The sequence below is a fragment of the Carlito syrichta genome, unplaced genomic scaffold (genome assembly GCF_000164805.1).
Source record: "Carlito syrichta isolate Samal-C Ts95f unplaced genomic scaffold, Tarsius_syrichta-2.0.1 Scaffold305277, whole genome shotgun sequence".
In the NCBI taxonomy this organism is placed as follows: domain Eukaryota; kingdom Metazoa; phylum Chordata; class Mammalia; order Primates; family Tarsiidae; genus Carlito; species Carlito syrichta.
The window spans coordinates 110,009-130,689 of record NW_007249373.1 but is presented as its reverse complement, the minus strand read 5'-3'; the positions used below and the strand labels follow the sequence as shown (position 1 = coordinate 130,689).

Here is a 20,681-nt window from a genome sequence, read left to right as displayed (position 1 = left end):
AGGTCTTGCTGCCCAGGCAGGTCTCGAACCTGTGGGCTCAGGCAATCCACTCACCTCAGCTTCCCAAAGGCACGGGATTACAGGCTGAGCCATGAGCCTGGCTCAACCGAAACTTTTAAAAAATGTTTTGTTTAGACAGAGTTTCACTATGTTGCCCAGGCTAGTCTCAAATTCCTGGCCTTAAGTGATCCTCCAGCCTTGACCTTCCAAAGTGCTGGAATTATAGGCAGGAGCGACCTCCCCTGGCCCCTTCTCTAGAGAGTTTTTTTACCCATATAAATGTATACATTGTATATTTAACTATAGAATAGCTGTCTTCTTGATTAAGGGAATATAACAAAGGGAGAATCAGTAATGAAATAATGATTTATATTTTAAAATTTATTAAACTTCTGCCTTTTGGATTTTTTTATTGAAAAATAATACATGTGTACTAAATCCTGAAGACAAAAATACTTCATATTGCTATAGCTTTTAAAATATATATTTCATTAATGTTAGTTATGGTATTTTTCTATGTCTTACTACATTACTTAGAATTAAAGAATAAGGGACTGTAATAAAAAGATCCAAAACACAGTGGCTTCAAGAACAGTTACTAAAAATATTTTGTGATTACAACAATTATGAAGAGTGCAGGGTTAACAGGGAGATGGCACTGCTTCATGAGTATTACAGTTCCTTTCATCTTGTTTCTTTACCATGCCCTAGGGTTTTCTTTGTTCTCACAGTCTGAACTGGGTCACAGATATGCTCAGGTTCTAGCCTCTAGGAAGGAGATACAGAATGGATAGACTTTTGTCCTTGTAAGGCCTGAGTCTGGACTGGCATATATTACCTCTGCTCATACTCCCTGAACAAAAAACTTAGTCATATATCCACGTGCAGTTTTATAAATGCATAAAACCCATCTCTAGCTCGATGGCCATATGCTTATTATATCCAGCTGTGGGAGAATGGGAGATTTTGGTAGACAGGTAGTGGTTCCTGCTGTAGGTACATATAGTTTTCTTACAAAAAATGTACTTGTTTTTGTTTTTTTAGTAACATTTTAACATGTCAAAATAAAATTTTGCAAACAAACACACTATGATTTGTTTAGTCAGTTCTCTACTGTTGCATATTAAGCTGTTTCTGATTTCCTGTTATAAACAAATATGAACATTCATAAGCAGATGGCTTCTATTTATAAATGTCTAATATTTTGAAAAAAAGGCATTGTCCCAAATTTTTACGCCATTTGTATATTTGTAAAATGGTCTTATGGTCTTTTTCTATTTATTTATTTACATACATTTTTAAAAATTGATACATTATAGTTGTATATATTTTGGGAGTATATGTGATATTTTGATACATATATACAATATGTAATGATTAAGTAAGGATAATTGGGATATCCATCACCTTAAACATTTATCTCTTTTTTGTGTTGGGAGCACTACAAGTCTTTTATAGCTATTTTGAAATAGATATAAATTATATATATATTTTTATTAACCATAATTTCCCTACTGTACTATAGAATACTAGAACTTATTCCTTCTGACTACCTGTATGTTTGTACCCATTAACCAACCCTTCTTTTTTGCCCCCACCCTTCCCAGCCTCTGATAACTATTACTCTACTCTCTACTTTAATGAGATTCTCCTTTTTAGATCTCATATGTTAGTGAGAACATACAATATTTATCTTTTTTGTGCCTAGCTTATTTCAGTTAACACAGTGACCTCCAGGCTTATCCATATTGTTGCAAATGACAGAATTTCATTCTTTTCTATGGCCGAATAGTATTCTATTGTGTATTTCTACCACATGTTCTTTATCCAGTTATTCAATGATGGTCACTTAGGTAGATTAGCCGTATCTTTGCTATTGTGAATAGCACTGCAATAAACATGGGGTGCAGATATATCTTTGCTATACTGATTTCCTTCCTTTTGGATATATTCCCAGCAGTGTAATTGCTGGATCACATGGTAGTTCTATTTTTAGTTGAGCACCCTTCATACAATTTTTCATAATGACTGTACTACTTTACTGATCTTTTTCTTTTTCGCTTATTTCAAACGCTGTCACAAAGTCAATTTGACTTAATGAGCTTGTATATTTCCTGTGCGTCAATAAAACTGAATGTGGTAAGAAATTAGGTGAAATTTATTTATTTATTTTTTATTTATTTATTTTTTATTTATTTATTTTTTTTTGTAGGAAGACTTATTTAGGTAGCCAGTAGAATAGTAACCTGAACTGGCAAAATATAATTTTATCGTGATAAACTGTTGAGTAGTTGTTTTATTTTTTAAATTTTCATTAAAGTCTTTCTTACATTGAAACACTGATCACTGGGCATGGTGGCTGAAGCCTGTAAGGTGAGAGGATTGCCTGAGCTCAGGGGTTCAAGACCAGCCTGGGCAACTTGGTGAGACCTCATCTGTACAATAAATAAAAAAAATTAGCCGGGTGTGGTAGCACAGACCTGTAGTTCCAGCTAATTGGAAGGCTGAGGCGGAAAGATCATCTGAGCCCAGCAGGTCTAGGCTGCAGTGGCCATAAGCATGCCACTGCATTCTAGCCTGGGAAACAGAGTGAGACTCCAACTTAAAAAAAAAAATATAACACACACACAACATTGACTATTAAGTCAGATAAAAACTACAAGAATAACAGCAAACAAAAACACTTTGAGCTTTTAAGTGCCTGTATTCCAGTCATGACTTTGTGAAGATGACCTTAGTACTTTTAATCTTCTGCCATTATTTGCATTTATATTCCATTCAAATGATGATAGGTAATGATTCTGATGTGGCCTATTATAAAATACCAAAAACATCCTCTGTTGATTTATAAATACTGTCTAAGTGTCACTATCAATAGCATCTATTCTTATTCATAATAGTCACTTCACTGTTGTGTTGCCATACATTTCTGTAGACGGATTTTTAAAGTTCATTTCTGTGGTATTGAAATTGAAGTAGGTCTATTTTTATGTGCCAGTGTTCTGTCTCAATAAATGTAAAATCTTTAGTTATTTTTAGACAGCTACATTGGTTGTAGATATTAATCAGCTGTTGACATGTGAAATTTCAAGGATAGATGTTGTGATTTAGAAAAGCAATTTGCAATTCAAAATGTAGAAATTGGCTTTTGTTTAAAGTTGTTAAAGGGAGGTTCAATAAGACCAGAAGTTTGTACTTGAACAGAAATCTACTGAAAATTGTTCATCCACATGGCCTTGATTTATTTATTTTATTTATTTTTTTTGAGTTGGGGTCTCACTCTGTCACCCAGACGAGTGCAGTGGCTGCTCCCAGCCACTGCAGCCTCGACCTGCTGGGCTCCGGCGATCCTTCCGCCTCAGCCTTCCAAGTAGCCAGAATTATAGGCATGCGCTACCACGCCTGGCTGATTTTTTGATTTATTGTAGAGGCGGGTCTCGAACCCGCGGGCTCAGGCAATCCACTCACCTCAGCCTCCCAAAGGCGTGGGATTATAGGTTGAGTCACCGAGCCCGGCTGGTTTATCTTTTTACCTGATTGTATATATCATTGTTTGGTTTTATTTTGTTTCCTATTAGTCTTCACTTTCTTTATATACTATTTTAGCTAAAAAAGAGAAGATAAACTAAATCAATTGAAAGCAATGATGTTTGGTTTTATTTTGTTTCCTATTAGTCTTCACTTTCTTTATATACTATTTTAGCTAAAAAAGAGAAGATAAACTAAATCAATTGAAAGCAATGATGTTACCTCACTAAATTCATTTCAATTCAGTTTTCCTTAGAGTCTTTATTAAAAAAGAGAATACTCAATGTTTAGGGTCTTTAAATCTCATTGTGTTAAATATTCAGTGAACTTAGGATATTGATCCAAATGATTGTCATAAATATACTTGTTGATTTTTTAATCTTACATAGTACTGCATTATTATTACTAAAAGTCGAAAACTGTTACACTTTAACAATTTGACCAAATAAACATATTCATCTAAATAGTGTTATGAGATTAAGAATTGATAATATCACTAGTCCATGTCTGTCAGTTCCTGGACTAGAGTCTCTTTGGTCTGACAAATTAACATTTGTTTCTAGGTTGGGGTTGAGTAAAGAAAAATGATGAATTATTTTTGTCTCTTGAATCATTTTTTGTTTTGAAAAAAATCTTTTTGCTGTAATCATAAAAATACACGTATGCTTGTCATAAGAATTTGAGCAGAGTGTGTGTGTGTGTGTGTGTGTGTGTGTGTGTGTGTGTGTGTATGTGTGTGTGTGTATAACATGTACATATGCTTACATACGTGAAAAATATGCCATTTTTTCCACATAGCACTCCCAAGAGACCACTAATATAGTCGGACATGTTTTGTCTGAAGGACTTATGAGATAAAGTTTCATGACATAAGAATTAAATGAAAGAAAGGATGGAATGCATGAGTTACCCAGGCTGGAGTGCAGTGGCATAATCATGGCTCACACGGCCTCGACCTTCTCTGCCCAAGAGATCTTTCTTCCTCAGCCTCCTGAGTAGCTGGAACTACAGACCAGTGCCACCATGCCCAGCTGATTTTTTGATTCTTTTTGTATAGATCATGTCCACGCTGGAACTCCTGGGATCAAGTAGTCCTCCCGCCTCTGGTTCTCAAAGTGCTAGGATTTAACAGGGACATCATTTAGATTTGGTGATAGGAGGGTGGAAGTGTGGGAGTGGCCACAGTAATCCCTTATTGGCTTCTCACCGTGGATATAAGACTATGAAGATCTTTGAGAGCTAACATCATTTTCCTCCTTAATCCTTTTATAAAATGAGAATTGATTTTTCAGTGGAGGAAGATTTTTTTTGGATTTATAAAGCTCTACCTCATTGACTCACCTCAGAAATTACATCTGTAGTTGTCTGTCAAATCAATTTTACGGTATTTTTCTGCCCTGGAAATTAACTGTACATATTGTAGAGTTAAGTGAAACATTTAGGTCTGATGCCCTGCTTCTGTAATTAAAGGACAAACATACTTTGTTTAGATGTTTAATGATTATTAGCTCTTAAAAAAAGAAACCAGTATTGATTCAAGATCTAGTCCTGTGAAGTTTCTTTTTAGTGGCTCTTAGTTTGTGCAAATTAAGGTCAGCTTGTTTATGTCTTAAGACAACAGTAAAATAATAAGACTCTTCCTCTTCTACCAACATATCCGTACATATATATGAGTAAGGTAGCTCAAAGATAAGCATTTTATAAACTTTTTTCGATTTTTATTTTATTTTAGATTCATGGGGTACTCATATGTGTTTGTTAATGGACATATTGTATAGTGAAAGATTTTAGTTTTTGAGTCAGGGTCTTACTCTGTTGCTCAGATTAGAGTGCGGTGGCACAATCACAGTTTACCACATCCTCCAACTTCTAGGCTCAAGTGATCCTCCCTTCCTAGACTTCTGAGTAGCTGGGACCACAGGTGCATACCACCATGCCCTGTTAATTTTTTGATTTTTTGTAGAGAGGTGTCTCACTGTGCTGTCTAGACTAGTCTTGAACTCCTGGGCTTAAGCAGTCCTCTGGCCTTGCCTCCCAAAGTGCTGGGGTTATAGGCTTGAGCCTAGCAGTTTTAAAGATTATAGATTCAAGACTACTATAAAGGGATAAGGTAATAAAGAAAACATAACCTTACTAGAAGAAATTATCTATTTACATAAAAGAAAGAAACAGTGCCACCCTGTCAGGATGAGAAAAATGTAGAAGTATCAATGAATCAATGTTTTCTTCCTTTTTCACCCATGCAGAAGACAGATTTATTGATGTCTGCAGAAATAATTTATGAATGAAACTGCTTTTCATTTGCTTAACCTAATTTAGTATTTAAGAAATTGTATGCTATTGGAGACAAAATTATATAATGGTGGCTACCATTTACTGAACAGTCCCTTGTGCCATGCTTGGTACTTTACAAGTGTTAACTTTTAAATTCTTTTTACATTTCTCTAAAATAAGTATAATTTCCCTCCTTTTGCAGATGAAGAAACAAATTCATAGAATTGAAATAAGTTGTCTAATGTCACATGTCTACTAAGGGAAAGAACCAAATGCTAAACCTAGGTCCATTTGACCGCAAGATAGGCTGTAGAGTTGGAAAACAAACAAATAGTATGTTTAATTGTTAGAAGTCCTTGTTCAAGATAGGACTCTTTCACTGATTAGTTATGTGACTTGCCTTGTTTTCCTCAACTGTGAAATGAGTCTAGTGCACAGTAATCTCCCTTGAATATGTGAGGGCCCAGTGGGTTACATGTAAAATGTTGAGGTGCTGCCAGATCTTTTTTTTTTTTTTTTTTAAATAAGGAATATGTACAGCTCCTCTTTTGGAGGTCAGAGTGGGAAGAAACATTTAGAAGTAGTCTATGAATTTGTATGGTATTGAAACAGAAGTGTCACTTGATCTTTAGGTCACTGAAATCCACATGACAGGGGCTTCATTTGCAAATGACAATTCTTGCATAAGGAGGATTTCCCCCCCATAGAGCTCAAAGGCTAGATTGAAACAGTTCTTAGGAAAAATCGTGAGATAGCATCCTCTCTCTAGATATTACTAACTTTGACTTGTTTTATTCAGTGGATTTGAATTAGGATAGCTTTCACATGAGCTAGAAAACTACAAAGATAATTGAATGTACTACTTCTACCTCTCCTACCCTCATTTCCTCCCCTTGAGCATTCTCTTTACTATCCTTCCTTTACTTTATTAATTTTTTTTCAAAGTCTCACTGTCTCACAGGCTAGAGTGCAGTGGCATGCTCATGGCCACCACAGCCTCTACTTGCTGGGCTCAGGGTATCCTTCTGCCTCAGCCTTCCAATAACTGGAACTACAGGTGCATGCCACCATGCCTGGCTAATTTTTTAAAAAAAACTTATTGTAGAGACAAGGTCTCATCAAGTTGCCCAGGCTGGTCTCGAACCCATGTACTGAGGCAATTCTCTCACCTCGGTCTCCCAAAGTGCTGGGATTACGGATTTGAGCCACCTCATTGGCCAGTATCCTTCCTTTTTTAAAAGAAAGTAAAGGGAAATGTTTTTCCTCTTATATTTTTTCTCCTTTTTGTTTTGTTGGTTGACTTTTACTTTGAAATGTGAACTAGCCTACTGGCTCTTTAGGTATTTAAAGTATATCAATCAGTTTCACAGCTTGAAGTGATCTATGGCAATACAGCTTTAAGCTTTTTTTTTGTCATTCATGTTTCTCTTTTTTCCCCATTAATGAACACAAAATTTGCTTTGCCCTTCCATTACAAAGGAAGGGTTAAATTTAAGGAACTGTGAATACTCTGAAGAGGAGGATTTGGAAAAATAGAGAAAGAATTGGCAATGTTAATCTAGCAATTCTGACCTCAGGTGTGTCATTATTCTCTCCTCCCCTATCCCTCTCCCCTGTCTCTCCCTTCCTCCTCTTCCCCACCCTTCCTCTGGTTCTCTTCCCCTCCCTCCATCCCTCCTTCCTTCCTTGGATTGTCAGTGAACCTAGCAATGCCTGACTGACACTGGACTGTGTTAATTGCCAGCAAAAGGGCACTGGAGATTCATTCCTGTGAGTATATTTTCCTGTGTCCATATGATGATGATGATGTTGATTACTTACTGTTTAGGCATTGCTTTAATGACTTTCATTCCTATTTTACAGATGAACTGAGGTTTTATTTTATTTTATTTTTATTTTTATTTTTTTGAGTTGGAGTATCATTTTGTCATCCAGACTGGAGTGCAGTGGCATGCTCCCAGCCACCACAGCCAAGACCTGCTGGGCTCCAGCGATCCTTCCACCTGAACTGTCCAAGTAGCTGGAACAACAGGCACATGCTATCAAGCCCAGCTAATTATTGATTTATTGTAGAGACGAGGTCTCACCAAGTTGCCTGGGTAGGTCTCGAACCCTTGGGATCAGGCAGTCCGCTCGCCTCAGCCTCCCAAAGTGCAGGAATTAGAGGTTGAGCCACTGAACCCGGCCAAACTGAGGTTTAAAGAGTAACATCAGTCGGGCTCGGTGGCTCAGCCTGTAATCCCGCGCCTTTGGGAGGCTGAGGTGAGTGGATTGCCTGAGCCCGTGGGTTTGAGACCCGCCTGGGCAACGAGACCTCATCTCTACAATAAAATAAAAAAATCTGCCGGGTGTGGTAGCGCATGCCTGTAATTACGGCTACTCGGAAGGCTGAGGCGGAAGGATCGTCGGGGCCCAGCAGGCGAGGCTGCGGTGGCCGGGAGCGGCCACTGCACTCCAGTCTGGGTGACCGAGTGAGACTTCAACTCAAAAAAAAAAAAAAGAGTAACATCTATAAGATTATTGAATGAGATTGTGCTGCTAGTAAGTGGCACAGCTAGGATTTGAATCTAGGTCTGTCTGGTCCCAAAGCCTTGATTCATAGCAGTGCGTTAAGGATAATAATTTCCTTAGTTAACAATTATGCATTAAGAGTTCTAAAATGACCAAGCTACTGCCTTGGCCCTTAAGTTGCTCATAGTATAATCAGAGGAAGCACTCATGCAATCAAATTACAAGAACGTGTAGAAGCACAGAGATTGGTTCCTTTGGTTATATGCTGGAGAGTTGAAGACTTCACAGAGTAGTTCTCCCTGTTTTGACTAGTTCCATCATTACTGTTGTGGTGGAATCACATTTTGGGGATAGGTAGTAGCACTGATAAAAGCAGAGTCATGCAAGCACTTGGCTTACTCAGGCAATATTGAGTGTGCGGTTGTGGCTGATGCATGGCAGAGAATGGCAATATCCAGAGATAAGGCTGGAGAGTTATGTTGGCAACAAATTTTGAAGGGCCTTGTAACGATGCTAAGGATTTGGGACTGGACTCTAGAAGCATTAGTGAACCATTAAACACCTTTAAACCAGGGAATGACAGTAGTGTGAGTGTTGAATTGAAAGGGAAAGAGACTACTGGTGATGAAGCTAATGCAATAGACAAGATAAGAGATAGGGACAGCCCAAAATAATGCAGTAGTGGTAGGAATGGCAAGGACAGAGGGGCTTGAGAAATTAGCCATAATTGATACTTGAGGAAGAAATGATGAACGAGTTCAAGATTTTTTTTAAGTGTAGGCGGCGGTAAGGATGGTGTTACCACTTACTGAGATGGGGACACCAAGGGGATGGTCAAGTTGGGGGAAGGGCAGATAATTATTAATTTGTCTTTTGGATATGTAAAGATTAAAGTGCATCTGAGGCATTTAGTTAAGAGAGATGTACAATAAGCTAATAACTCTTGATCCATATTTTCAACCAACTAGAAATAGATTTTAGTCTGGGCAACCTTTGTATATTATCTATTCATCTTCCTGCTTTGGTTGCCTATAAATTGATTTGAATTGGTGGACTAGTATGGAATGACTAATAACTCCAAGCATAGGAGGTCTTCCTCTAGCCCTAATGACTGGGAATACAACCTGGTGTTTCTTTCTGGCAGACTGATCTGATTGCCAAAGTAACATGCTCTAGCTTAAAAACAAGTGACATTTCAAAATGTCCTGTTGTACATGATAAATAGATACAATTTGTATTTGTTAATGTAAAAAAAACCCCAAAAAACCAAGGTCCTGGTCTTCCTTTCTGACATTAAAATTACATCTGTATACTCTGTCATGGAGACCCACTTTCCTTGGTCTTGGAATAAGGGGATGGTGAAAAGAGCTCAGCTTTCTTATGTAGCAGATATGTGGAACTTTTAGTAAATGAGAATTCGCATAGGGTGTAAGACCAGTATATTTCCTAACCTGTTCTATTATTAGTCACCAGGAAGATAGTGACATGTTATGACTTGTTATAATACTCCAACTGAATTTAAATATAATAGAACCTCTTTTAATGTGCATAGTACTCAATAATAGCTGGCAAATCAATACTAGTAGACATACCAGACTATTATTTTCCTATTTTTATCGTATACATAAAGATATGTGTGTGCATTAAATATGATGTAAGCAATAAAATTGGTTGTATTTTATGTCCTTGAAATGAATAGTCTCCCAGATTTAATATTGGAGTAGTCATAGTCATGAAGTCATTATCCAGATGTATTGGAGCAACAAAACAAAAATTAGACTTAATTCCATCCAGCATTTGTAAACAGATCTCACTGTCTTTCCTTTAGTAAGTCAGATTCCAGGATTTGTATTATATGCTTATGTTTATAATTATAAAGATTGTAATCTTGTAGATTATGGGAGACCAGTGTATATATTGGAAAGAGCATAGACTTTGGGGCCTTAAATGCTCCGGGTGTAAATCTAGGCTTTGCCATCTTCTAGCTGAGTGAGTTGTACAAGTATTCAACTTCACAGTTGGTGGTGTTTTTTTAATTGTAAAATGGGAAAAATTGTAGCACCAATCTCTCAGGATTCTCATGAGGCCTAAGTGAAATAGTGAATATAAAATGCCCAACTCGCTGGGCTCGGTGGCTCAGTCTGTAATCCCGCGCCTTGGGAGGCTGAGGTGAGTGGATTGCCTGAGCCCGTGGGTTCGAGACCCGCCTAGGCAACTTGGCGAGACCTCATCTCTACAATAAATCAAAAATCAGCTGGGTGTGGTAGCGCGTGCCTGTAGTTCCAGCTACGTGGAAGGTGGAGGCAGAAGGATCACCAGAGCCCAGCAGGTCCAGGCTGCAGTGGCCGGAAGCGGCCACTGCACTCCAGTCTGGGCGACAGAGTGAGACTCCAACTCAAAAAATAAAAAAATAAAATGCCCAACTCAACATACAGAATCCCCTATTTTTCTATTTCCCCTTAACATGAATTAAGCCAGAATTTCTCAAAATACATTCTATTAAACGCTAATCCTCCAGAATCCTTTTTTGAAAAAAACATACTCATTGGTCAGCTGAATTTGTGAAATGATGCCTGCTATAGTTCCCTCTTGGAGAGCTACAACAGACATTAATATATTTAATAGTGTTGAGAAACCATACCTCAAACAATCATTTTTTTTTGGTTTAAAGTTTTAAACCTAGCATATTCCAAATGTATTTTGTAATTGTGCTTTTTAAGAATTAATTTATTTTTAATAATTTTTTAAGTCAAGGTCTTACTCTGTCACCTAGGCTGGAGGGCAATGGCACAATCATAGCTCACCACAGTCTTGATCTCCTGGGCTCAGGTGACCCTCCCGAGTAGCTGGGATTACAGATGTGTGCCACCATGCCCGGCTAATTTTTCTATTTTTGTGAAGGTCTCGCTGTTGCCTAGGCTGGTCTCAAACTCCTGGGCTCTAATTAATGATTTTAATGCTCAGCCTTCTCATATAGTTGAACTTTCTCTGTGTCTACCTGTAATGAATTTCTTTTCTGTTAGGAGACATTAAGCAAAATGATGTTGCTTTTACATTAAACACTATGGAAAGGATGGACAAAATCTTGAGTTAGTGTTTTAATTCTATTTTTTTCATTTTTGTTATTGGTGTTAATGGAGGCAGCTATCAAACTCATTTTTTTTGTGTGTCTGGAAAACTTAGGTAGCACTCTGAGTAAGCTACGTGAAACTATAGAAAGATTAAAGTCATGTTTTCTACAATTTTAAGGTCAACATTTCACACAATGCACACAATGAATCACTATACCTCAATATTGTAATCATTGAACTTTTCTGTCTTTAGAAATAAGAATGTCTCTTTATGATTTTTGCTATTTTAGCTGAATAATGTAGGTCACTTTCCTATCGAATAATGAGAGAGGGCTTTAAACATGAGTTTTTGTTTACTATTTAAATACTGTGAATACTCATTTTCTAGTTCCACAAAGAGACTCTAGTTTTAAGGAAGTCTTTTACATCATATAAAATAGTGTTCCTGGCAAAAGAGATAAACTTCATCCTTCATCATAATATATTTTTTCCTTTGCTTGATGTACAAAGGCAGATACGAAACAAAATTAGCAGAAAATGTGCCATACCCCTTTTTCTTATTTTTTTCTCAGTCAGAAAGTTCTCACTTTATCTTTAAAATAAATTGTATCTCTGAGGGCTTAAAAACAAAACCAATAACCTGGTTTTATTATTCCCTACAGAAGCAGTTTTAAAGAGAGTGGAAATAATATTTTATAATTTGAACTTGAATGTCAGAGTTCACAAGCTATATATATTCTTTTCTTTTTAATTTATTTTAATTTTAAAGATGTGGAGTACAATTCAGGGTTAGGTATACAAATGTTCATTATGCAGGTACCCTTGTTAATAAGGTGTACTCCCCCCTTCCCCAGGCAGATTTCCACTACTGCCAATCCTGCTTCCTCACTCCCTTCCCAGCACAAGCTATATTTTTAAAGATAAAATTGAGAAAATATTTTGAGTTTTAATTTTACTACTTGTATTACAATATTGCTCTAGAGAGCATATTAGAATGTCATATTGATTTTTTTTTCTTTTTGTCATATTGATTTTGATACCTGAAGTCTTTGTCTTTAAGGGATATTATAAGCCATGTTTGAAACCATGCAAATACTAAATGCATTTAATCAAAAACTGTGCTAGTTTTATAGTAAATTTACTAATATGCTACCCTCTTTTGTCAGAAAGACCACAGTAACGAAAACCATATTTCACCTTTTACATACATAATTGGTTGAGATCACCAGATGCTGATGTTAAGAGTACATCAACAGGAAAAGTTGAAAATAGGAGCTGCATGGAAAAATACTAGAGTCAATTAGCTCTGTAAAAAAACCATATGACCAAGTATAGGGGAGAAAAATAGATTTTGACCATGAACTGTCATTAAGTCACTTAATAATGGAAAGAAACAGCAACACAGCCCTTCTTAGAGTTTTGTTGTTGTTGTTGTTTTTGTTGTTGTGTGTGTGTGTGTGTGTGTTTTAGGCATTTGATAATAGCAGATAATACCTTGAAAATTGACACATCACTGTCAGTGTTTGAAAACTCATGTTAGATTACTTTTAGTTTTCTGACATTTTATTCTGCTAATTTGTAAATATACAGAAAATTTGAAAAAAATTTGTGAACACCTATGTATCCACTACCTAGATTCTACCTTTAATAGTTTGATATGTTTGCTTTATCAGGTAACTATTCATATATTCATTCTGTTCATTCTGTTATCTAAACATCAATCCATCCTATTGTTTTATGTATTTAAAAGTAAATTGCATACATCCAGTGACTTAAATCCTGAACACTTCAGCATACATATTACTAACTAGCGTGGAATATTTGTTTATGGTTTAAGATAAAATTTATATACAGTGAAATGCCCTTATCTTGATGTGTCATTTAATACATTTTGACAAATGCATATATTTGAGTAATTAAGAACCTTATCAAGATAAAGAACAAAGTTCCCTCATGCTTCTTCACAATCAAGTCCTAACCCCACTCACACCCTCTTGTGGTATTTTTCGTCATAGGTTAATGTAGTTTGTTCTAGAATATCATATAAATGAAATCATATAGTATGTACTCTTTTTGGCTAATTTTTTCACTCAGCATAACATTTTTGAGATTCTTCTATGTTGTATATAGCAGGGATTTATTTTTTTTCCATTGGTGAGTAGTATCCATCCTATGGATATACCACAGGCTGTTTAGCCATTCTCCTATTTTGTTGTTGTTGTTGAGATAGATTCTTGCTTTGTTGCCCAGGCTGAAGTACAGTGTTGCAATCATAGCTCACTGCAGCCTCGAACTCCTGGGCCAAAGCAATCTTCTTGCCTTAGCCTCCTAAGTAGCTAGGAGTATAGGTATGTACCACCAGCCTAGCTAATTTTTTTTTTTTTTTAATAGACAGAGTTTTGCTATATTGTCCAGTCTTGTCTCAAACTCCTGACCTCAAGCGATCCTCCCCCTTCAGCCTTCTAAAATGCTGGGATTATAGATATGAGCCATCATGCTGGGCCCCATTTTCTACATGATGGATTTTTTGATTATTATCAGTTTGAGGGCTATTAATGAGTAAAGCTGCTGTGAAAAGACTTGTACAAGTCTTTTTGTGAATACATGCTTTTCTCATGTATAATACCTAGGAATGGAATTACTGGGTCATAGGGCAGGTGTATGTTGAGTATTGTAAGAAACTGCCAGATAGTTTTATAAAGTGCTTGTCCAATTTTACACTCCCACCAAAATGTGTGAGCATTCTGACCATCCACACTAACAGCAGGTACTGTTGATCTTTTTAAGAATTCTGATCCATGTGTACTAGTATCTTATATGCTCAATTTGAATGATATTTTAATTTGCATTTACCTAATGATATTGAGCGCCTTTTCATGTGTTTATTAACTACGTTGTGTGTGTGTGTGTGTGTGTGTATGTGTGTGTGTGTGTGTGAAGTGTCTGTTCAAACTCTTTGCCTATTTTTAAATTTTAATATTTGTCTTATTAGACTGAAATAGACTTTTTAAAATATATATATCCTGAATATCAGACCTTTATTAGATATGTTTTGTGAATATTTTCTCCTAGTTTGTAGCTGGCCCATTCATTTTTTAAAATTATATCTTTTGTGGATAAGTTTTTCATTTTTATGAAGTCTAATTTATGAGTAGTTTTTATTGCTTTCTGTGTCCTGTCTAAGAAATTTTTATCTACCCCTACCCCATTGTTAGATTTCTAATATAGGCAGGTGCGGTGGCTCACACCAGTAATCCCAGTACTTTGGGAGGCGGAGACGAGAGGATTGCTTGAGCCCAAGAATTTGAGAACAGCCTGGGCAACTTGGAGAGACCTCCTCTCTACAATAAATAAAAAATTAACTGGGTGTGGTGACATGCACCTGTAGTTCCAGCTACTTGGAAGGCTGAAGCAGAAGGGTTGCCATAGTCCAGCAGGCGAGGCTGGGGCGGCCGTGAGTGTGCCACTATACTCCAGCCTGTGCGACAGAGTGAGACTCCAGCTCCAAAAAGAAAAAAAAAATTATATATATATATTTATATATATATATTTATATATTTATATATGTGGAAGAGTAACTTACTCCAACTCAAAAAAAAGATTTTTTTTTTTTTGAGCTGGAGTCTCACTCTGTCGCCCAGCCTTGAATACAGTGACACACTCACGGTCACCCTAGCCTTGCCTGCTGGGCTCCTGTGATCCTTCTGCCTTAGCCTTCTAGGTAGCTGGAACTACAGCCGCACACTACCATGTCTGGCTAATTTTTTATTTATTGTAGAGATGAGGTCTCAGCAAGTTGCCTGGGCTGGTCTTGAACCGTGGACTCAGGTAATCCACTCGCCTTGGCCTCCCAAAGTGCTGGGATTATAGGCTGAGCCACTGAGCCCAGCCTATTGATATATATTTATTACTTATAAGTTGATGTGTCCATTAAAAAATGTTTTACTTTGGTCTTGAAGCTGTCGCCTGTTAGCCAGTGCTGCTCACTTATGACCTTACTAGTGGTTCAAAGGAAATCTAAGTATCAGCAAAAAAATACAGAGACAGTGGCTTTAGGGATTCCCCCCGCCCCAATATCCAAGATATTTTCTAGTTTTATTGAGTGTTATATTTGGAGGATGGGGTGGCAAAGGTGTATGTGTTATTCTCAAGTGAGGGAGAAAAGGGGTATAAATTGCTATGGGAAAACCCCCAATTCTAACATTCTTTTCTTTTCCTTCCTCCCTCTTCATGCCTGCCATTGCCCACCTTTCTTTTACTCCTCTCTGATGCAAGGAATCACCGCTTATAGGCTTTTCTGATTCCAACATTTTAGTTAGGGATGACCATTTAGAATTGCTAGCATAGCTGAAATTTTATCTAAATTGTAATACCCACTGGAGATTCTGGATAATATATGAATTTACATTGTTCCTGAGAGAGCCATCAGATGTATGTACAGAAGTGACCTATATTAATCGATCTACTTTCACAAGTGTTTGATTTATCTCTTTTCTTTGTTAGAGCAAAACAGTGATTATTTGGTAAAATACTTTATTGTTCTTTAGGCCCACGTCAACAGTTAATTGAGGAGAAATATATCAGAATTTTGAAGTGATATCTAGTAGCATTATGGAAGAGTAATTTTATTTTTTTTGAGATGGGATTCTTGCTGTGCTGCCCATGCTTGTCTTGAACTTTTGAACTCAAGTGATCCTTCTGCCTCAGCTTCCCAGGTAGCTGGGACTACAGGTGTACATCACTGCACCAATCTGGAAGAGTAATTTTAAGTATCACATTAAAGGTTTTGTTTTTTGTTTAATTTTAAAAGGTGCTTTTATGGAGAAATAAAAAAAGATGCAAAAGTGAAAACAGAAATAAAACCAACAATCTTTCTTACCCAGAACCAGAATGGGTGTTGTGGGTGGAATCAGGTGTGTTTGTGAGCTTATCATACAGAATCAGAAAATGTGACTAGTTTTATAGGGATTGGAAAGCTCAATGTGCAGTCAATAATTAGACAGTTCTGATTTCAAAAAAAAAACTCCACTTATGTTTAATGTCTACAGGGTTTAGCTGATCTTAAATATGAGACCACTGGGTTTTCCAAAATAGAATGATCTTCATAGGACTATAGAATGAAGAATAATAACTCACCCAGTTATAAGTGGGAATTTTGTTCCCATTGCGCTTACTACAAAAGTCTTGATGCAATATAAATATTTTCCAGGATCTTCTTTTATTTTTGGTTATAAAGACTAAAAATAGCATAGGGCCTTCCACTTTATCTAGAGTAGCCAATTGTGTGTGTGTTTGGTATAGGAGATAGGTTTGGTGGTGGTGATGGTGGTAGAGGGGTAGAGATTTAACTACTTACAGAAAACTTAGCAGATTTTCATTGGCTTTATTTGAGATCTATCGAGGGTTTCTTCCTAACCATTTTTGTTAATCCAGGAGTCATACACATTCATTTTCCTTGTTCAAATGCTCATGTTAAGCTGTTTATATGATCAAATGGAGAAAGCCTTAAGGAGAACAGAGATTCCTTTTTTTTTTTTTGAATTGGAGTCTCACTCTGTCACACACTCACAGCCACCGCAGCCTTGACCTGCTGGGCTCTGGTAATCCTTCCACCTCAGCCTTCCAAGTAGCTGGAACTACAGGTGCACGCTACCACACCTAGCTAATTTTTTGATTTATTGTAGAGACAAGGTGTCAAGTTAGAGACAAGGTGTCACCAAGTTGTCCAGGCTGGTCTCAAACCCCTGGGCTCAGGCACTCCACTCCCCTTGGCCGCCCAAAGTGCTGGGATTACAGGCTTGAGCCACAGCACCTAACTTTTTTTAACTCCTTATGCTGTGAAACATTTCCTTTGGGATCTGAGAGACCTACTTTTATTTCAGCCTACCACTTCCACTTATGTTAACATCCCAATTATGTATACTTTTAAACTCTACAGGAGGCAGTATTAAAAAATTAAATGAGTTTAAGGGTCAAGAGTGGTTTGTTGATGAAGATCAGTGACTTGATTTTTATACCCTTTAATCTTATTTTGTATTGTTACAGAAGAAGCTACTATGGAGGAAACTGGGCCAGTTTTAGCTTTTCAGGTCTATTGTCTTGGCTAAAGGAATATCAGGTAAAATTATTATCAGATTTTTTAATTTGCTAGGTTGTATTTTGTGTCACATAATAACCTTACATTGAAGAAAATCCCTCAGCTTTATCTGTAATATAGGATTCTTTATTTTTATTCACTTATTTAACAAAAATATGCATAGTTACCTTTTCAGCTAATATTTTTCTGATGCCCTTATAGCTATCACTTTTTAAATGTAGATGTGTTGGCTGAAGAGTAAATCATGTATTCTTAATACCTTTGCCTAGTTATTCTATATGCCCAAATATAAGGCAGTGTTTTTTTTCCCCAAAATCATCTTTCATAAAAAATATTCTAGTCCTTAAAAAAAATCTCACATTTACTAGTTGCTCTTTTAGTTAGTTTATTTTGAACAAAAACAATAAAACAAACAAGCAGATACACAAAAAATAGCTATTTGGAGAAGGTGCATTAGTTTGAAGTGATCTTAGACAGACATGGTTTTGTTTGTTTTGTTTTTCTGAGTTGGTATCTCACCCTGTAGCCCAGACCGGGGTCAATGGCACCATCACGGGTCGACAATGGAACTACAAGTGTGTGCCACCACACCCGGATAGATTTTTGATTTTTTTGTAGAGATGAGATCTCACTATGTTGCCCAGACTGGTCCCGAACTCCTGGCCTCAAGTGATCCTCCCACCTTGCCTTCCCAAAGTGCTGGGATTATAGGCCTGAGCCACCATGCCCAGCTAGTTTTGCGTTTATAGAGGTCACCTGACAGAATGAGCTAAAAGAAAAGGCAAGGAGAGAGATTTAGTATATACTCAGTGATTTTTTTTTCTAAGGGTAGGATCTCAGTACTCAGTTGTCGAATATCATTGTAAAGAATCTTGTTTGAGATCACGTACAGCCTAATATGGGGTTGGTTATTTTACTGAGTTTGCCTGTTTTTGTTTTTTTTTTCTTTTTTCTTGAGTTGGAGTCTCATTCTGTCGCCCATGCTGGAGGGCAGTGGCATGTTCATGGCCACTGCAACCTCGACCTACTGGGCTCAGGTGATCCTTCCGCCTTGGCCTTCCAAGTAGCTGGAACTACAGATATGTGCCACCAAACCTGGCTAATTTTTCTTGATTTATTGTAGAGATGAGGTCTTACCAAGTTGCCCAGGCTGGTCTTGAGCCCGTGGGCTCAGGCAATCCTCTCACCTCTGCCTCCCAAAGTGCTGGCATTATAGGCATAAGCCACCGTGCCCAGCCAGAGTTTGCCAGCTTTTATAAGATAGGTTTACAAAACTTTCCTAACTTTATACACATGGATATATGTGGCTTGAAATGAAATTCTAGCAGAAAGTATCGTATATATAATTAGAAACCGCTATATCTCAAAAGAGTTTATATGTTGGGAAAGAGTGATGATATATTTGAAGTGTTTTCCTCTAAGTCTTTTAAACAATTGGAATAGTTTACTTTTTCAAGTGATATATGGTCAATGGTGGTGAAAGGCAATAATCACATAATTCAATGCAATCATTCAAGTAGTAATAGAGTGTAGAGATTTAGAACATCAGACTGTCAGGCATTTGATAGTAGTTAAAAATTAAAATTTAATGCACTAGAGATTTATGAAACTTGTAAGTTTAGGCATTTTCTGAGATGAATTTACTTAAAAGACTCTGTAGACCTTTTTAAAGAAATTTTTATTATAAAGCTGTGGGGTACATTTCAGGGTTAGGTATATAAACATTGATCATGCAGGTACCATTGTTGATGAGGTGCACCACTCCCTCCCCTAGCAGTTTCCCTCAACTGCCAATTCCACCATCCCCCCATGACAGTTTCCCACTACTGCCAATCACTTTCTTATAGCATTGTAACTGTTCAAGGTCAGTTTATGAGTGAGAGCATATGGAACTCAATTCTCGGTTTCTGTGATAAATCACTGAGTATGATCGACTCCAAATCCATTCAAGTTGCTGCAATATCCATATATGTGTCCCTCTTTATGGCTGCATAATATTCCATTGTGTATATGTACCACATTTTTTTATCCAGTCTAGCTTCGAAGAGCAACACGGTTGGTTCCATGTTTTTGCTGTTGTGAATAGAGCTGCAGCAAACGTGCGTGTGCAGGTATCTTTTTTGTAGAATGATTTGAGTTCCTCCAGGTATATTCCCAAAAGGGGAATTGCTGAGTTGTATGGAAGGTCAATTTCTAGTTCTTTCAGAAATCACCACACTGTATTTTAAAGAGATTGTACTAGTCTGCATTCCCACCAGCAGTGTAGAATCATTTCTTTTTCTTTACATCCTCGCCAGCACCTGTTATTGTTTGTTTTATTAATGATCGCCATTCTTACTGGGGTTAGGGGTATCTCAGTGTGGTTTTGATTTGCATTTCTCTGATGATGAGTGAGGCTGAGCACTTTTTCATGTGTCTGTTAGCTGCCCGTTTATCTTCTTTTGAGAAGTGTCTATTCATGTCTTTTGCCCACTTTAAAGGGACTGTTTGTTTTTTTCCCTTTGGTGCATTTGAGTTCCTTGTAGATCCTAGATGTTAGGCCTTTGTCAGATATACAGTTGGCAAATATTTTTTCCCATTCTGTGGGTTGTCTCCCTGCTCTCTTGATGGTTTCTTTTGCTTTGCAGAAGTTTGTTAACTTGATGAGGTCCCACTTATCTATCTTATTTCTTAAGGTATTGGCTGTTAGGGTTCTGAGTAGGAATTGGTTCCCAGTTCCGATTTCCATAAGGGTGTCTGTCTCCTGTGTTTTCTAAGATTCTTATAGTTTGAGGTTTTACATTTAGGTCTTTGATCCATTTAGAGTTAATTTTTGTGTATGGTGATAGGTAGGGATCCTGTTTCAATCTTCTACATGTGGTCCGCCAGTTTTCCCAGCACCATTTACTGAATAGGTTATCCTCTCCCCAGCGGTTGTTGCTGGAGGCTTTGTCAAAGATGAGTTGGTTGAGGAATTGAGGCTTTGCTTCTGGAATCTCTATCCTATACCGTTGTTCTGTGTGCCTGTTCTTGTATCAATACCAGGCTGATTTGATTACTGTAGCCTTATAGTAAAGTTTGAAGTCTGGAAGTGTGATACCTCCTGCTTTGTTTCTTTTACTATGGATTGTTTTGGCTATTCGTAGTCGTTTATGTTTCCATATGAATTTCTGTATTGTCATCTCCAGGTCTGAGAAGAATGATGTTGGTAACTTAATGGA

The 20,681-nt window shown here is 37.1% G+C and overlaps 1 protein-coding gene across 1 annotated transcript in view; it reads left to right on the top strand.

The window, feature by feature from the left end:
- LOC103263809 (rab proteins geranylgeranyltransferase component A 1) overlaps positions 1–20,681 on the top strand; it is a gene marked incomplete at its 3' end in the record, with an annotated part of 182,040 nt that overhangs the window by 53,951 nt on the left and 107,408 nt on the right. Inside the window, exon 3 of the mRNA XM_008061466.1 lies at positions 17,430–17,502. Within this exon, the coding sequence (XP_008059657.1) occupies positions 17,430–17,502 (73 nt within the window). The remainder of the gene's footprint in view (positions 1–17,429; positions 17,503–20,681) is intronic.